The sequence below is a fragment of the Eucyclogobius newberryi genome, unplaced genomic scaffold (genome assembly GCF_026437365.1).
Source record: "Eucyclogobius newberryi isolate DKJ021-1_F unplaced genomic scaffold, fEucNew1.0.hap1 SCAF_21, whole genome shotgun sequence".
Classification (NCBI taxonomy): Eukaryota; Metazoa; Chordata; class Actinopteri; order Gobiiformes; family Gobiidae; genus Eucyclogobius; species Eucyclogobius newberryi.
In genome coordinates, this window is record NW_027315846.1 from 1,129,767 (window position 1) to 1,145,872 (window position 16,106).

At 40.9% G+C, this 16,106-nt stretch overlaps 1 protein-coding gene across 1 annotated transcript in view; it reads left to right on the plus strand.

Annotated features, from left to right (window-relative positions):
* LOC140370929 (uncharacterized) overlaps nt 1-16,106 on the plus strand; it is a 216,487-nt gene that overhangs the window by 127,945 nt on the left and 72,436 nt on the right. The window contains exons 55-60 of the mRNA XM_072458217.1: nt 770-1,117; nt 1,572-1,693; nt 2,859-2,988; nt 3,688-3,861; nt 4,299-8,135; nt 8,217-8,258. Coding sequence (XP_072314318.1) covers nt 770-1,117; nt 1,572-1,693; nt 2,859-2,988; nt 3,688-3,861; nt 4,299-8,135; nt 8,217-8,258 — 4,653 coding nt within the window. The remainder of the gene's footprint in view (nt 1-769; nt 1,118-1,571; nt 1,694-2,858; nt 2,989-3,687; nt 3,862-4,298; nt 8,136-8,216; nt 8,259-16,106) is intronic.

Here is a 16,106-nt window from a genome sequence, read left to right on the forward strand (position 1 = left end):
CTGGTTTACCGCCCAGAGACAGCAGGGGGCGACGACGGACACTTCAAACGACCCCTAAACACATAACCATCACAGTGACTGACAAAGACGTTTAATAAGGTGGAATGTCACTTAGTGCTGCTTTAACTGTAGCTCAGTTGGTAGGAAAAGTTTGGCGGTTTGTTCCCTAAAGTCTGCAGCCATTTCATCCATATTTTGAGCCATTTAATCCGTATTTTGAGCCATTCCATGCATATTTCGAGCCATTACATTAATATTCGAGCCATTTCATTCAGATTTTGAGCCATTCCATTCATATTTTGAGCCATTTCATTCTTATTTTGAGCCATTTTATCAATATTTCAAGCCATTTCATCCATATTTTGAGCCATTCCATGCATATTTCGAGCCATTTCATTAATATTCGAGCCATTTCATACATATTTTTAGCCATTTCATTCAAATTTTGAGCCATTTTATCAATATTTCGAGCCATTTCATCCATATTTTGAGCCATTTCATCCATATTTCGAGCCATTTCATCCATATTTTGAGCCATTTCATCTGTATTTCGAGCCATTTCATCCATATTTTGAGCCATTTCATCTATATTCCGAGCCATTTAATCCATACTTTGAGCCATTTCATTCATATTTTGAGCCATTTCATTCATATTTTGAGCCATTTCATTCATATTTTGAGCCGTTTTATCCACTTTCCCTTTAAATGGACCAAACCAGAACAATTTGTTTGTTGCCGTGTGTCATGTTTGCGTGTCTGCACGTTCCAGGCGCTGCTGCAGACCGTGCACAGGGAGCAGACGGAGATGGTGGACTTGGACAAAGCCCGGGACGGCCTGTTGGACCTGTGCACCCCGGGAGGACGGGACGCTCTCACCCTGGACGTCGGCCACCTCCACGACCTCTGCGCCGCCTCCGAGCGGGAAGCGAGGCGCCACCTGACGTCCTGCGAGGCGCGTCTGGAGGAGCTGGAGCTGCGGGCGGGGCAGAGGGCGCGGGGGCTGAAGGAGAGGGCGTCGGCTCTGCAGTGGGAGCTCCGGTCTCTGGACCAGGCCCTGAGCTACAGCCGGCCCCAGGACAACATCAGCCAGCTGCAGCAGCACTGGCACAGCCTCAAGGTCCTCACAAACCACTTTGACTAGACTTTGTTTTAGAAATGAAACCTTTTAGAAGTGTCAATATTTAGTTTATCCCCTTTGCATTAAATTAATCACTTGAACACCCAACTTTTCCCCCAATAAATAGCCACAAAATAACAAAAAGAGAACATTAACACCAGCAAAAATGTCCTAATAACACAACACACTGTAAACTTTTGCTGTTTTTGTCTTGATTTTCCTCTTACCTCATTATGTTTAGTTATCATAGTATAAAACAAACTCCTTTAAACCAAAAAAACAGGGGTTTAAAGTGATTTCTCAGCCCTTAAATGGTTAATTTGATGGTCGTTCCAACTTTTGTGCGATTCGTATAACTGTAATCCATCATCTTCTCTATGGCACAGCTCTGTTTGAATAATGCCACAGTCAGAACACGATGACGCGTCACATTAACAGCGTCGTCTCTGTTCAGAACTGTGAGAAGTCTCTGGAGGGTCTGAGGGTGAAGCTCGACGACCTGTGTCGGGACGCGGCCTCGGCTCCGGAGACGGAGGTCACGGCGGCGGTCGAGTCTCTGTCCCGGCAACACGACAGGTAACGAGTTCGATCCGACCGGTCGCCATTCACGTTCTGACTAAAGCGTGAGCGACTGAGAAAATACGTCATGGTCCTGAATCTTCACTTAACCAGATCCACACGAACGAATGGCACAACGTATTTAATGAAACCCAAGCAGTTCATTGATTGACCCGTGGTGACGCTAGAGAAACAGTTGTACTTCGACATTTGGTACAATTTTGCCCCGTCTTTGCTGGTCCACCTCACTTGACACACACACACAATCTGGTAAAAACCCCATCTGGCTCGCCCGCATTTAATCTGGCCGCGTTGTGATTGCTAAATGCCGGTAGCATACCTCCCAAGGTCAACATGTCCCTTCAGCCATCCGCACAACGCAATACAAACGACACTAATAGAAACCGGTCCCGTGTTAAGGGATAAAACGGAATGACCTGACATTATTTATTGGGGTTCTTCGCAGGGCTCAAATAGCTTGTGTGTATTATAAATTTAACTACAAATTTAACAGACATCCTGCAAAATTAACCTCAGACAAATACAAGGAAATGTGATTGAAAAATACGATTTGTGTCCTGAACAAAGTCAATTTGTATCATCTGCAAAAATAACCAACCTCTATATTTTGGATACTTCACAGATGTAATTCAGTTAAAGGATGAATACGTTTGGCCCCAAAACATTGCCTTGTGGGATGCCAGAGGATAATGTTGTATGCGACACAGTACCATTAATATTTACACATTGGAGTCTATTATTTATGTTGCTTTTTAACCAACTATTAGACAATCCTCTGATCCCGTAAAGTAAATCATAATCAATAGTTTCAAATGCTTTTCGTAGATCGATGAATATGCCTATTTTTTTACCTTTACATCCGCTGTAAAATCCATTAGAGCTGAGGATTTGCCCCTGTTGCTACGGAAACCAATAGTGTTGTTGGTATAATATACTGTATTTTGCCATCCAGTGGTTAAACAAACAATTTCTCCAGTATTTTTGAAACTGGATCTAATAATGAGATTGGCCTGTAGTTGGTCAACAATCGCTTTTCACCATCTTTATAGATTAAGAGCAGCTTCATTTTCCCCGGAAATATTCCCGTTGCAAAAGATATTTCACGGCCCAACAATAACAAGAATACTGTGAGTGTGTAGTAAGTGTGTGTTCTGTTTTCCAGTCTGAAGTTGAGGTTGGGAGAGCACCAGACGAGCTGCTCCACAAACGCAGATCGATGCTTCAAAGATCGTCTCCAGAACCTGCAACAGTGGAACAGCAGAGAGGCGCCGGAGTCCAGCGATTCTCTACAGGTCAATATGATAAAACACAAGCGCAATGGTCATCTGTCGTCCACGCTGTCGCTGCTAACGAGACCTTCGAGCTGCAGCTAATTAAGTCGTTTGTGGTGTTCTCCATTTCTTTCTTCATAGACACGCCACGTTTTCAAGTCAAATCAGTTTCTAGATATATTGTAAAACTTTTATTTGTACAGCACTTTAAAAGTAACAGCAAAAGCAACAGCAAAAGAGAAAGTAGCGCTTAAATAAACATTGTGTATACCGTATTTTATAGTAAAAGTCGCCAAAAAATGCATAATAGAGAAGAAAAAAACATAATTAAGGTGCACTGGAGTATGAAAGGCGGTTGCAAGTGTGAAAATAACAAATAACAAATAATATTACATATAAGTTGCTTTGGAGTATAAGTATAAGTATAAATGTATAAGTATAAATATAAGTATAAGTCAAAAGGTGCAACTTTTAGTTCGGAAAATACGGTAATTAGTGTTTTTCACATATTTGAGAATAGAAAAAAATCATGTACAACGCCTTTAATGTTAATAAAATAATGAGATAAAATGGTATTGTTTTGCCATTTAGATGTTCCATGTTCGAATACTTCTGCTCATTTTAATTCACCACAATGAAAATAGCGTAATTATAGTTCAGATTTTTGCATTCTGCCCACACTACAACCCATTCACGGCGAGACTTTTTCTGTGTCCTCAGGAATCTCTAGACGAGGGTGAAAAGTACCGTCTTGACCTGCAGGACGCGCTCTCACACTCGCAGTTCCTCTCGGACTGTCTGTCTCCATTAGTGTTCGACAAACTGGACCAGGCGAGCTCAGACACTCTGACTCGAGCAGACGTGCAGAAAAACACTCTCGGCAAAAAGAAAGAGGTATTTTTAGATATTTATTGCGTAATCAACCTATTTTCTCTGGATTTTCAGGACGTTAAGCTATTTCTTAACAATTAACAGTTCAACCTTCAGTGTAAATGTAGTGTGACATCACAAACTTGTTTATTAAGTTAAAGTTTTTCTAATCAGTGGTAATGGAAAGAAACTCACAAACTTAAACACACTCAAAAGGCAAATGCTGTAACTGGTGGTACTCATTATGAACTTGTATTTGGTTTGTAAATGTCTTAAAAAACACTGTTCTCACTCCCTTATACCATCTCCCTGGGGACAAGCAGGTGTCGTACCCTCCCGCTGGAAAAGTTTCATTGTTCACTTTTGAATAAACCAGCTCTTTTTCAGTCGATAGTTTAGAAAGGGGGAAGTATGAAGACTTTTATCATTAATACATTATCTATCTTCTGTTTTCTTTCCAGGAACTCGATGCCAGACTCAAATTTAAACCTCTTGTGGCTCAAACACCCATTGAAGTATCTTTGGTGGCACCTCCAAGAAAAAAGCGCTCGCAGATGACTCCAGGAGCCAGCATGCAATCCATCGACCAATCTGTGGAACTCGAGCCTATGCAAGTGGAGCCTGTGGCGTGTGTTGAAGATGTTCCACTCATGGAAGGGTCCTTTGTCTCGAAGGACGTTACAACTATAAAGGAAGACTTTGGAGCTGGTGTTGAAACATCTTTGCTAAGTGAGAAAATGGTTCTGGACACTGAAGAGGTTAAGGAGCCGATGACACAAGCTGCAAGTCAAGAAACACCTGTCCCATTGAGAAGAAAATCCAAGAACGCGTCGAGTGAACCAGAGACAAAACAGAGGAGGATCGGAGAAGACATTTCTCTCCAGATTCAACAAGATAATTCAGAAACAAAACAAACATCAACAAGTATTCCTGATGATTCACAGCCAAGTGAAATTACAAGCAAAACAGAGAAAAGAGTCGTAGAAGAGCGTGTTAAGATCAGTGACGATGCACCGGAGAAGACAGAAGACATTCCAACTCCTGAAGTGGTAGAAACCGTTTTGACTGAGACTTTACCACCAAAACGAAAGCCAAAAAGTCCAAAGATTCCACCAAAACAAATGAAAATGGACGAAAAGTTAACAGAAGAAGCTGTCGTAAGCCCTGTTACAACTGACGCAGTGGCTGCACCAGCAAGAAGAAAGTCCAAAACAACGTCACCATCTGAAATATCAAGCGACAAATCCAACAAAGAAACTGATCAAGAAGCTGCTAAGATCTCTCCAACGAAAAGGCGGTCGAAGAAATCTAAATCTTCACCCGAAATTGCGCCCAAAGAAGTGAAACCTGGTGAAGCCGTGGAGGAGCCCAAGCCTTCGGAAATGGAACCGGAGAAAAAGGAAACGGTGGAGGAACTCAAGTTGGTCGTGCCAAGAAGAAAATCCAAGATGGCAGAGAAGACGTCACAGGACATGTATGCATCATCGGAGTCTATAAATATTCCAGAGGCTTCTAAAAATGGTAAACTATCACCACCAAAGAGGAAGCCAAAAGTTCCAGAGTCACCAGCAATTATTAAAAAAGATGCGCCAAAAGAAGATGCCAAGCAGGACTTAATTCAAGATTTAGATTCACAAAAAACTACTAAAGCTGTACCTGGAATCACTGAAATGCCAACTTCCGTTTCTGAGACATCATCTGAAAAGTTGACTGAGGAAAGTGGCAGTTTGTCAACAAGCAAAAGAAAGTCAAAAAGTCGGCCTAAAATCTCTTCCGAACTTCCTAAAAAAGCGGTGGACGATGAAGCCAAGACTGAAACATCTCCAAAAGAAGTGCCCACTTTACAGAGTGGTAGTATCTCACCGCCTAAAAGAAAGTCCAAAAAATATGCAATTGATCTAGAATCGTCCAAAAAGGAGGTTAAAGGAGAAACAAAAGTCCAACTTCCGTCTGCGATTGAAACTGCTGGAAGTATGTCTCCACCGAAACGCAAGTCAAAGAGCAAGAAAATCGAGCCTCATGATTCATCTGAAACGTCGCCGATGGACGTTCCAACTGAAGCAATGGATGAGATTAAGAAAGTGGCCACTATAATTTTGGAAATGCCCAACACTGTTCCAAAAATGATTTTAGTGGAAACTATGCCAAAACAAGATACCTCTACGGAAGCAGTCATTGCAAAAGATAGTGAGGTGCCACAGAAAGACATCTTACCATTTGGACAAGACAAGACACAACGTGAAAGTCCTAGTAAGGAAGCTAATGAGGCTCAAAATGTAGCAATTCAAACTACTATTGAAAGCATTGGTCCAGTTTCTCAGGCGACAGCTGCATTTGATAGGATTGGTGACCAGGAAGAGAAGAAAGTGGCTACAATAGTTTTGGATATGCCCGTTTTTCCGACTGCTAGCCAGCCTCAAGTTACTGTAGAACCAGATACTATTAAATCAAGAGACGCAATTGATAATGTAGAACCAGTGCAAGCCATGGTAGTGGAAGAGCTCCAAGTTCCTGAAGATGTGTCTAAGCAACAACAAGAAATACAAGTTGAAGAGGTAAAGGTCCAACAAAAAGATGACACTGTCCAATATAATATTCCAATTTGTCAGCCTGCAGAGAGCAAGGATCTAAGCCTCCTTATTGAAGAAACCAAGGAGAAGAAAGTGGCCGTAGTTGTTTTGGAAATGCCACAAGAACTTCCAAAAACTGAAACCAAACCGATTGAGACAGATTCAAGTATGCAACCAATTCAAGAGCAGTTGACTTCAGAAACCACCGTGCAATATGTGAAGCCAGTACAAGATCCAACTGTTGAGATCCAACTCATGAAAGATACTGTAGAACCAGTGCAAGCCATGGTAGTGGAAGAGCTCCAAGTTCCTGAAGATGTGTCTAAGCAACAACAAGAAATCCAAATTGAAGAGGTAAAGGTCCAACAAAAAGATGATGCTGCCCAATATAGTATTTCAATTTGTCAGCCTGCAGAGAGCAAGGATCTAAGCCTCCTTATTGAAGAAACCAAGGAGAAGAAAGTGGCCGTAGTTGTTTTGGAAATGCCACAAGAACTTCCAAAACTTCCAAAACGTCCAAAACTTCCAAAAACCAAATCAACAGAGAAAGATTCAAATATGCAACCAATTAAAGAGCAGTTGACTACAGAAACTACAGTGCAATATGTGAAGCCAGTACAAGATCCAACTGTTGAGATCCAACCCATGAAAGTTGAGGCTCAGAAGGGTGATTTGCCAAAGATCGAAGAAAACAAAGTTGCGACAATGATTTTAGAAATGCCTGATTCTGCAGTTCCAGAAATGGTTCCAGAAGATGCAAAGCCAAGGCAAGACCAAAGAGATGTAACTACAACAAAGTCTGAAGTTGTTGAAATCCCGCAAACAAGTTCCCTGGCAGAAGAAGAGAAGTTAGAAACACAGCCAGAGCTTAAAACTCAAGGTTTAGTTGCAGTTATTGAGCAACAGTTTGGGCCTATGCAAGACCAGGAAAGCCAAGGAGAGAAGATGGAAATTTTAACAACAGCTGACGTAAGACAAAAAGAGGACATGCAACTCACTCCATTGTGTGAGAAATCCACAGTTTCCACTGGTGAAGCAGAACCCATGCAAAACACAGAAATCAACCTGCAGTCTGAAACGACATTAGTTACTGCGCAGTCAATTGAAGTTAACGATAAACCAAGTCTTAGTTCAGACAAACGGCAAGATTTCAAAGATGTGACAGAAGATGTGTCAAAGCCAGAGCAAGAGATGGACAGCAAAGATGCTGCGCTACCCAAAGATGTAGATACTACACAAAAGAGCGTTGTTGAAAACATTGTGCTTGGTGATGCTGAGACTATTCAAGTTACATTAGAAAAATCTGAAATTATGTTACAATCTGGTGAAAATGTAAAAAACATTAAGGACGTTGGTCAGGAGGGTATCGAGGCTATCCAAGAAGTAAAACCAAATGCTTCACAGACGGTAGAGGTAGTCAACTCACAAAAAGTAGAAATTCAGCCTTCAGTAGTTGAGACCACAGTTGTGACCAAAGATATTGTCAAAGACGGCGATAGTTTGGAATTTCCCAAAACTACACAGGCTGATGAAAGTCAAAATGTAGAAAAAGAGCCCATAGTTAGCATTGATGAACCAGGGGAGGTGGTTAGTGATAGCCAGCCTTTAGACGACTCAGTTGTGGCAGAAGAGACTATCGAGTACATTGACCTAGACAGAAAGCCATTGACTATTGAGGAGAGTCAAGATGAAAAAGTGGCTGCTAAAAGGTTTGATAGTGTCCCAGAAGTAAGTAGTTGTAGCATTACGCAAACAGAGGCCCCCGAAACTACTAAATCAGAGTTGAACACTTCTGCACTGTCCCCTCAGATTGAAGAAATAGCTCGTCCAAGAGAAGTCCTGCCTCAAAATGTAAGTACCAAACCGACTGCCACCGCCGCCGAGAATGCTGTGTCCACGACTTTGGCTGATTACATAGATCACATATGCAAAGAAGCACTTGATATTGAAACAAGATACATAGTGCTCGATGTGCATGATAGCGAAATCACTCACGTTTGCATGTCGGACGCTGAAACGGCCGATGAAGAGGTTCCAAGTGACCGTACTCGGCCTATTTCAGCCTCGGAAACGCCCACTGAAACCACAGCGCATGTTGTTGAAGAAACGCATGTAGATTTGCATGTAAATGAAAACATACCATCGGATGAAGATAAACCCATCGACGCAGTAAGTGAAATTGAAAGTCCTACTGACATACAGGAAAAAACTGTAGAATCCGACTTGCTTGCTGCTGAAAAAGATTCAACTGTGGCAGAGTTGAAAGTGTCAGGGGTAGTAGAAACACTAGAAGGAGACAAACCAATCAAAGTCGAATTTAGGACTGAGGTTTTAAGTACAATAAAAGATTTGGATTTGCCAGATTTTGAAAAAGACCTTACAGATACACACCCAAAGAAGACGCAATTAGAGTCAACAGAGCAAAATGAATTGAGAAACGGGGATGAGAAAGATTTGGTAAGTATGCCTGAAAAAGAGGATAAAGTTTGTGAAGCGGATATAATGGAAGATATCCAAGCAGCTACAACACTCGTGGAGATGGTGCCACCTAAACAGGAGCCAAGGAGGTCAAGCCAAGATGAACCTAAAACCACAATAATGATTCAAGAAATGCTCACGGATGAGATTATTGACACAATTCAGCCAAAAGAAGAACCATTGGATGATACAAGGACAAAGGAGATGGAACCGTTACAGAGGTTACCCCAAAAGGATGATTCTAAAGTGTTTGATGAAGTGGATATACCAGAAGATACTGCAGCTACAGCACTTGTGGAAATGGTGCCACCTAAACAGGAGCCAAGGAGGTCAAGCCAAGATGAACCTAAAACCACAACAATTATTCAAGAAATGCCCACAGATGAGATTACTGACACAAAGGAGATGAAACTGTTACAGACGTTACCCCAAAAGGATGATTCTAAAGAGTTTGATGCTGACCAGATTGTTAATAAAGAGCAATCAATTGGCCACAAGGAACCAATTCAAGCAACATGTACACCAGAAATGCAACGAATTGATACAGATCTATGCGGGGAAGAATTGATGGCAACAACGCAAGATACAGAAATACCAAGCCATGAAGCAAGTACACAGGAAAGTGTGAGAACACCCAAAGGCGAGATAGGTGTTAAGCTTCAGCCACTGGAGACTGAATCAGAGGCATCAGTCCAAGAGGTAGTCGAGCAAACTCAAGCTGAGCCAGGTCAAATCATCAACCAAATGGAAGTTGAAATGACTAAAATTACTCCACAAGAAGAGCTAGGCGAGACCATCGCTGAGATGAAGCCACTTGTCTCAGATGTTGACACCAAAATGCTAAAAGAGTCTGAGCGTTCTGGAGATGAACAAATAACAAGTGTAACAAAAACAGGAAATGTTAAAATGACTAAACCTGTATGTTGGAATCGAGAAGGCTCCATGACTTATGCTGAAGTGTTGAAACAAAGGCTGTCTGCAACCGCTGCAGACAAAAATATAATTCCTTCAAAACAAGCAAAGGAAAGGTCTATGGACACCACCAATAAAATGGGAAAACCTGATTGTGAGAAGGTTTTTATCATATCTGAAAACATAACTGAACAAGAGAATGAAAAGTTTCCAGAAACAAACATTGAACTAAGTGAGGTGGAAGATAAGACTGAAACACCAACTTCAGCATCATCAGCTACAACAGAGAATGATGCTCTACTTTCTAAGGTAAGTACATCACCAGTCGAATATGGAACATTTTCACCAACACAGGAACCAATCAGTCTTGAACAGAAAGAACCTGATTGGGGAGATCTTGTAGAAATGGTGGGAAAGGATCGCTCATATGAGGAAAGGAAAGAATCGAGACCAATTGAAAATCAACCAAGTCCAATTGAAGCAGTACCCAAATTAGCAACTACTAATTCAGAGATGACTGGAACATCTGATGAAGCCAAAACCGAATGCAGGACCCATATGTCTGCAGATGACTTGGAAAAAATTGGCCGTAGTGAACCAACAATAACTTCCAAGGTGATTATTACTGAAATCGACCTTTATGTTGATCAAAATGGACAGATTTCACCCACCAAAACCAAAAAGAGTTTTATGGAAAACCAGGATTTGGCTGACAATGGAGAGCCATCTTTAGAGCCGCAAGACTTTGAGAAGACAAAAGTGAAACCACTTTTGAAGAAAGTAAAAAGTGTGGATATATCCAAGCCAAAGGAGATATCTCTTACTCAAGCGGGCCGCTTTGAGGGGATAGAACAGAAAAAAGTGGTTTCAAAAGTGGAAATTGGTAAAGTTACACAGCCTAAAACCAAAACGAGTGTAAAACCAATTGCCAAAGATTCAGATACGCAAAAGAAGTCAAAAACAAAAGAGATAATACTATCCAAAAAACCCAAGCCACCACTAAGAAAAACTAAAAGTATTGATACTGCCAAACCTAAAGACACATGTGTGGTTAGAGCAGGCAGCATTGATCTGAATGACATACAACCGAGAAAGACGATTTCCAAAGTTGAATTTGGAAAAGTGACACAACCAAAAAGTACCAAATCAACAGTGCCAAAGTCCAAAGAGACCACAGAGAAGGTGGCCTTGATTCCTGAGGCACCACGTGGAACTATTGGTAAAGATATGGTGGAACATTCAGAATTTGAACCGAAATTACCTGAAGCTTTTGCTGAAAAGCCAGATAAAACAACTTCCGACTCCATTGTTGAGGAAAAAGGTATGGTTTCAGTTGCTGATGTTTCTTCAGAAATTGCTAACGCAGACTCAAAAGAGACCATAAGTAAATCAGACTATGTTCAGAAATCTGAGGAATCTCGCAAAATAAAGGAGATGCCAGATAAAAAGCAAATCAAAAGAACTTCTGAAAAAGTCAAACCAACACTGAAGAAGACAACAAGTATTGATATTTCAAAACCTAAGGAAGTACGTGTTTTTAGAACAGGCAGCATAGATGTGAAAGAAATACATGGTTCCAACACAGAAGTGTCCCAACTTAAACCTAAATCAAAAGCTCCAAAATCAACCTCAAAGAAAGCTTCACAGTCTAAAGATGAAAATGCAAAACCTCTACCAGTGGAAAGTGAACCAAAGTCACCCAATGCTTTAGCTGAAGTGGAAACAACGGAAATTCACCAAGCTATCTCAATTGCGGAGGTTGTGACCACATCATTTGGGGTTTCACCTTCTAATACCTCTCTGGAACTTCCTAAAGAAACAAAAGTACAGACCGAGATCAAAGTGACCATAGAAAAGGAAGTAATTTCTGAAAAACAAAAACCCACACCAGCTTTAAGAAAAACAAAAAGCTTTGACATTACCAGATCAAAAGAGATGCGTTATATTCAAACAGGCAGCATTGACATGGAAGAAATCAAAGACAGAAAAGCCAAAGGTGAAATTGGTAAAACGACATTGCTTAAAACTAAAAAAAAAGCTCCCAGATTGTCAACTTTCAAGCCTAAAGATTATTCAGGAAATTTAGTCTTGATTTCTAACACTACACCATTAACTGATCTTCCAGAACTTTCACCTACAAATGACGAAGAAAAGTCAATTGAAGCGTCACCTGAATTGGAAAAACCCCAAATTAAAGAACCAGACTCACGTTCCAAAGACCCATTATCTAACCTTACTGAGGAAAAGGATAGGTCTTTACCAACTGACAGCACTCCAGACATATGTAGCACTTCCAATGTGACTGTTGAGACTAAACTTTCAATACCCCTTGTAACCAACCTTGAACTCCCAGAAGATATTCAGAAATCTGTGATTGCAAGTAAAGTTGAAGTTCCCAAAGAGGTCAAGACAAAACCCAATATCAAAAAAGCCAAAAGCGTTGACGTGGCCAAACCTAAAGATACACGTGTTTCCCGATCAGGCAGCTTCGATGTGAAGGACGTACAATCGAACAAAAGCATGTCCAAGGTTGACACTGGAAAGACCAAGACAACAAATGATCCTAAACCAAAAGCAACGAATAAAGTGACCTCTGAGAAAGCTGTTGTGGTATCAAAAAGCAAGAAAGCAACACCTTCAATAGTGCAGCCCATAGAAAGTGAAACAGTTACAAATAAAGCAGGTAATGAGTCAGTAGAGCTGTCTCAAACTACAAAACTAGAAGTGCCTGATACTGTGGCACAGATGATTGGTAAAGACACAGATTATGAACTGCAAATTGATCATCAAAGAGATGATGCCATTTTAGAAGATAGCGGAGTTACTTCTATGATTTCACAGACCAAACCAGAACAAGAGGACCCAGAGCTACCACCAGTTATAACTACAGAAGATAAATTGGTTTCAAAGTCACAGAAACATGACCAAGAACAAATGGCTGTTACAGAGGATTCAAAAGAGCTGCAATTAATAGTGGAGGCAGGTACCTATCCAGAAAAAGACTGTAATACTGGTGGTTTCATCATTCAACTCAATGATGATGAATTGTTGTCTTCAGAAAAAGATATGGAGGAACTGACCGGTACTCTAAGTGACATCCAAGTCACCAGTAATAAAGGGAAAAGAATGAGAAAAAACAATAGGTCCAAACAAGGTGACGGTTTTAATGTGGACAATGAAGTGAGAGAAAAGTCTGTGCCAGGTACAGATGAAAGGGAAACTGTAGATTTTAAAACTCAAACCACAGTTCAATTTGAGCTGGAAGTCTTAACAGAAGATACTTCAAAAGATGATCAGAAACATGAGGTTAGCTGCCATATAAATACACAAGGAGAGAGCGGACCAAAGTCTACAGCAAAAACGGATGTGTCAAAATGTAAACAACTTGATGATGGTTCCAAAGTCAAAGGGTTAAACACTGAAAATGCAATTGGGAAAGACAATCTCTCACCTACTAAACGAAAGTCCAAACCTCGTCTAAATGTGTCCCCTGAATTTCAGGAAAATGAAACCAAAGATGAGAATGAGATGGTAAGCTTCATTTTAAAGACAGTTGCATCAACAGTAGCACAATTGGTAACATCAGAGGAAAAGGACGACCAAACAGTGCATGATGAACATGAACCAAAGACTAATAAAGAGATTCAGCCAAAAACAAAAGAAACAACAACGGGAAGTGATGACATTATTAAGAAAGACAATAAACCACAGACATTGGTGGTTTGCGAAATTAAGGAATCTCAACCTCATCCAAGATCAGGAATTGTGACAACACAAACGCAGGAGGTACAAACAACTGAGGCCGTTATTGAATCTGATCAACCGCTGACTCTGCCAATTGAGTCTGAAATTATAGATTCAGAAGAAGGCACAATGAAAAGAAAACAAAAGAAAAAGACAAGGAAACCTAGAAAGACAAGTAAGGATAAGGATCTTGGGGAAGATGAATCTCCTTCTGACTTCCAAGAGGTAAAACCTGATTCTGTTGAATCAGAAACTGTAATAACAGCAACAGAGGAAATGTTGGTTCCTGTTGAAATTCAAGAACTCAAATTAGTGATAAGTGATGTTGAACAAACTCAAATTCAGCCAGAAAGTGAAACTGTCCCTGTGCCAAAAGAGCAGGTCCTACCAACTGAAGAAGACAGAGACACTCCTCTGGAATTGCTCAAAGAAAAGGTTCAGATTGAGCCTCAGGATCTGAAATTGTTGGTGTGTGAAATTCTACCAACAGAATCTCAGGAAAAAATTGATAGTGATCTGAAATTGGAAAAAGACATTGATACAAATTTCCAAATTGAGCCACAAGAGTTGAAATTGGAGGTGTGTGAAAGAACAGAAACTCAAACGCTGCCAGAAATTTCAGAATCAAAATCAATCCTGACAGAAGGAGTCCCTGTTTTTGAGTTTGGTAAACCTGAACAATCAGTGAATCCACAGGGTGACAATGAATTGATGCCTTCAGAAGAGGGTACAATGCAGGCCCCTGAGACAGTGAGTGAGACTGAAGTCTCCAAAACCAAGCAAAAGAAAAAGACAAGGAAACCTAGAAAGACAAGTAAGGATAAGGATCTTGGGGAAGAGGAAGCTCCTTCCGACTTCAAAGAGGCAAAACCTGATTCTGCTGAACCAGAAACTGTAATAACAGCATCAGAGGAAATGTTGGTTCGTGTTGAAATTCAAGAACTCAATTTAATGATTTGTGAAGTCGAACAAACTCAAACTCAGTCAGAAAGTGAAACTGTCCCTGTGCCACAAGAGCAGGCCCTACCAACTGAAGAAGACAGAGACACTCCATTGGAATTGCTCAAAGAAAAGGTTCAGATTGAGCCTCAGGAGCCAAAATTGTTGGTTTGTGAAATTCAACCAACGGAATCGCAGGAAGAAATTGCAATTGATAATGATCTAAAATTGGAAAAAGACATTGACACAACTGTCCACATTGAGCCACAAAAGTTGAAGTTGGAGGTGTCTGAAAAAATGGAAACTCAAACTCTGCCAGAAGATTCGGTAATTACCCTATTGGAAAAAACTGCTGTCTTGGAAGGTGCTGAAACCAAACAACCACTGGCTCCACCAGTCATGCATAAGTTACCTTCAGAAGAGGGTCAAACACAGATCCCTGAGACAGTGAGTGAGACTGAAGTCTCCAAAACCAAGCGAAAGAAAAAGACAAGGAAACCTAGAAAGACAAGTAAGGATAAGGATCTTGGGGAAGAGGAAGCTCCTTCCGACTTCCAAGAGGTAAAACCTGATCCTGCTGAACCAGAAACTGTAATAACAGCATCAGAGGAAATGTTGGTTCCCTTTGAAATTCAAGAACTCAATTTAATGATTTGTGAAGTCGAACAAACTCAAACTCAGCCAGAAAGTGAAACTGTCCCTGTGCCACAAGAGCAGGTCCCACAAACTGAAGAAGAGAAAGACACTCCTCTGGAATTGCTCAAAGAACAGGTTAAGATTGAGCCTCAGGACCCGAAATTGTTGGTGTGTGAAATTCTACCAACAGAATCTCAGGCAGAAATTGCAATTGATAGTGATCTAAAATTGGAAAAAGACATGGACACAACTGTCCAAACTGAGCCACAAGAGCTGAAGTTGAATGTATGCAAAAAGGTAGAAACTCAACCTCAACCAGGAGATTCAGAAATAACCCTGACAGAAGAGACTGCAGTTTTGGAGATAGCTGAGATTGATCAAACATTGAGTCCACCAGATGAACATGAATTGATAGCTGTAGAGGAAGGTCCAATCAAATCCTCAGAGACGGTGACTCAGAGTGAGAGCTTCAAAAAGGATCCAAGTGAAGAGTCAAAGGCCAAAGAAGTTGAATCACAGCCATCTTTCTTTGATCTCATTAAAACAGCAGCGAAAGAAATCACAAAAGGTGTGGAAGATATTTTCACCACTGATTTGGACACATCTGAGCAAATGAATAAGGAACAAGACACCACTTCTGAGGATAAGGTTGACCAGTCAAAGCCTCTGCAAAAAGAAACAGGATTTGCAGTTGAACCAAAGCAAGAAGTATCAGCAGTTGACCATGAATTGATGCCTTCAGAAGAGGGTACAATGCAGGCCCCTGAGACAGTGAGTGAGACTGAAGTTTCCAAAACCAAACAAAAGAAAAAGACAAGGAAACCTAGAAAGACAAGTAAGGATAAGGATCTTGGGGAAGAGGAAGCTCCTTCCGACTTCAAAGAGGTAAAACCTGATTCTGCTGAATCAGAAACTGTAACAACAGCAACAGAGGAAACGTTGGTTCCCGCTGAAGTGCAAGAACTCAAATTAGTGATTTGTGGAGTTGAA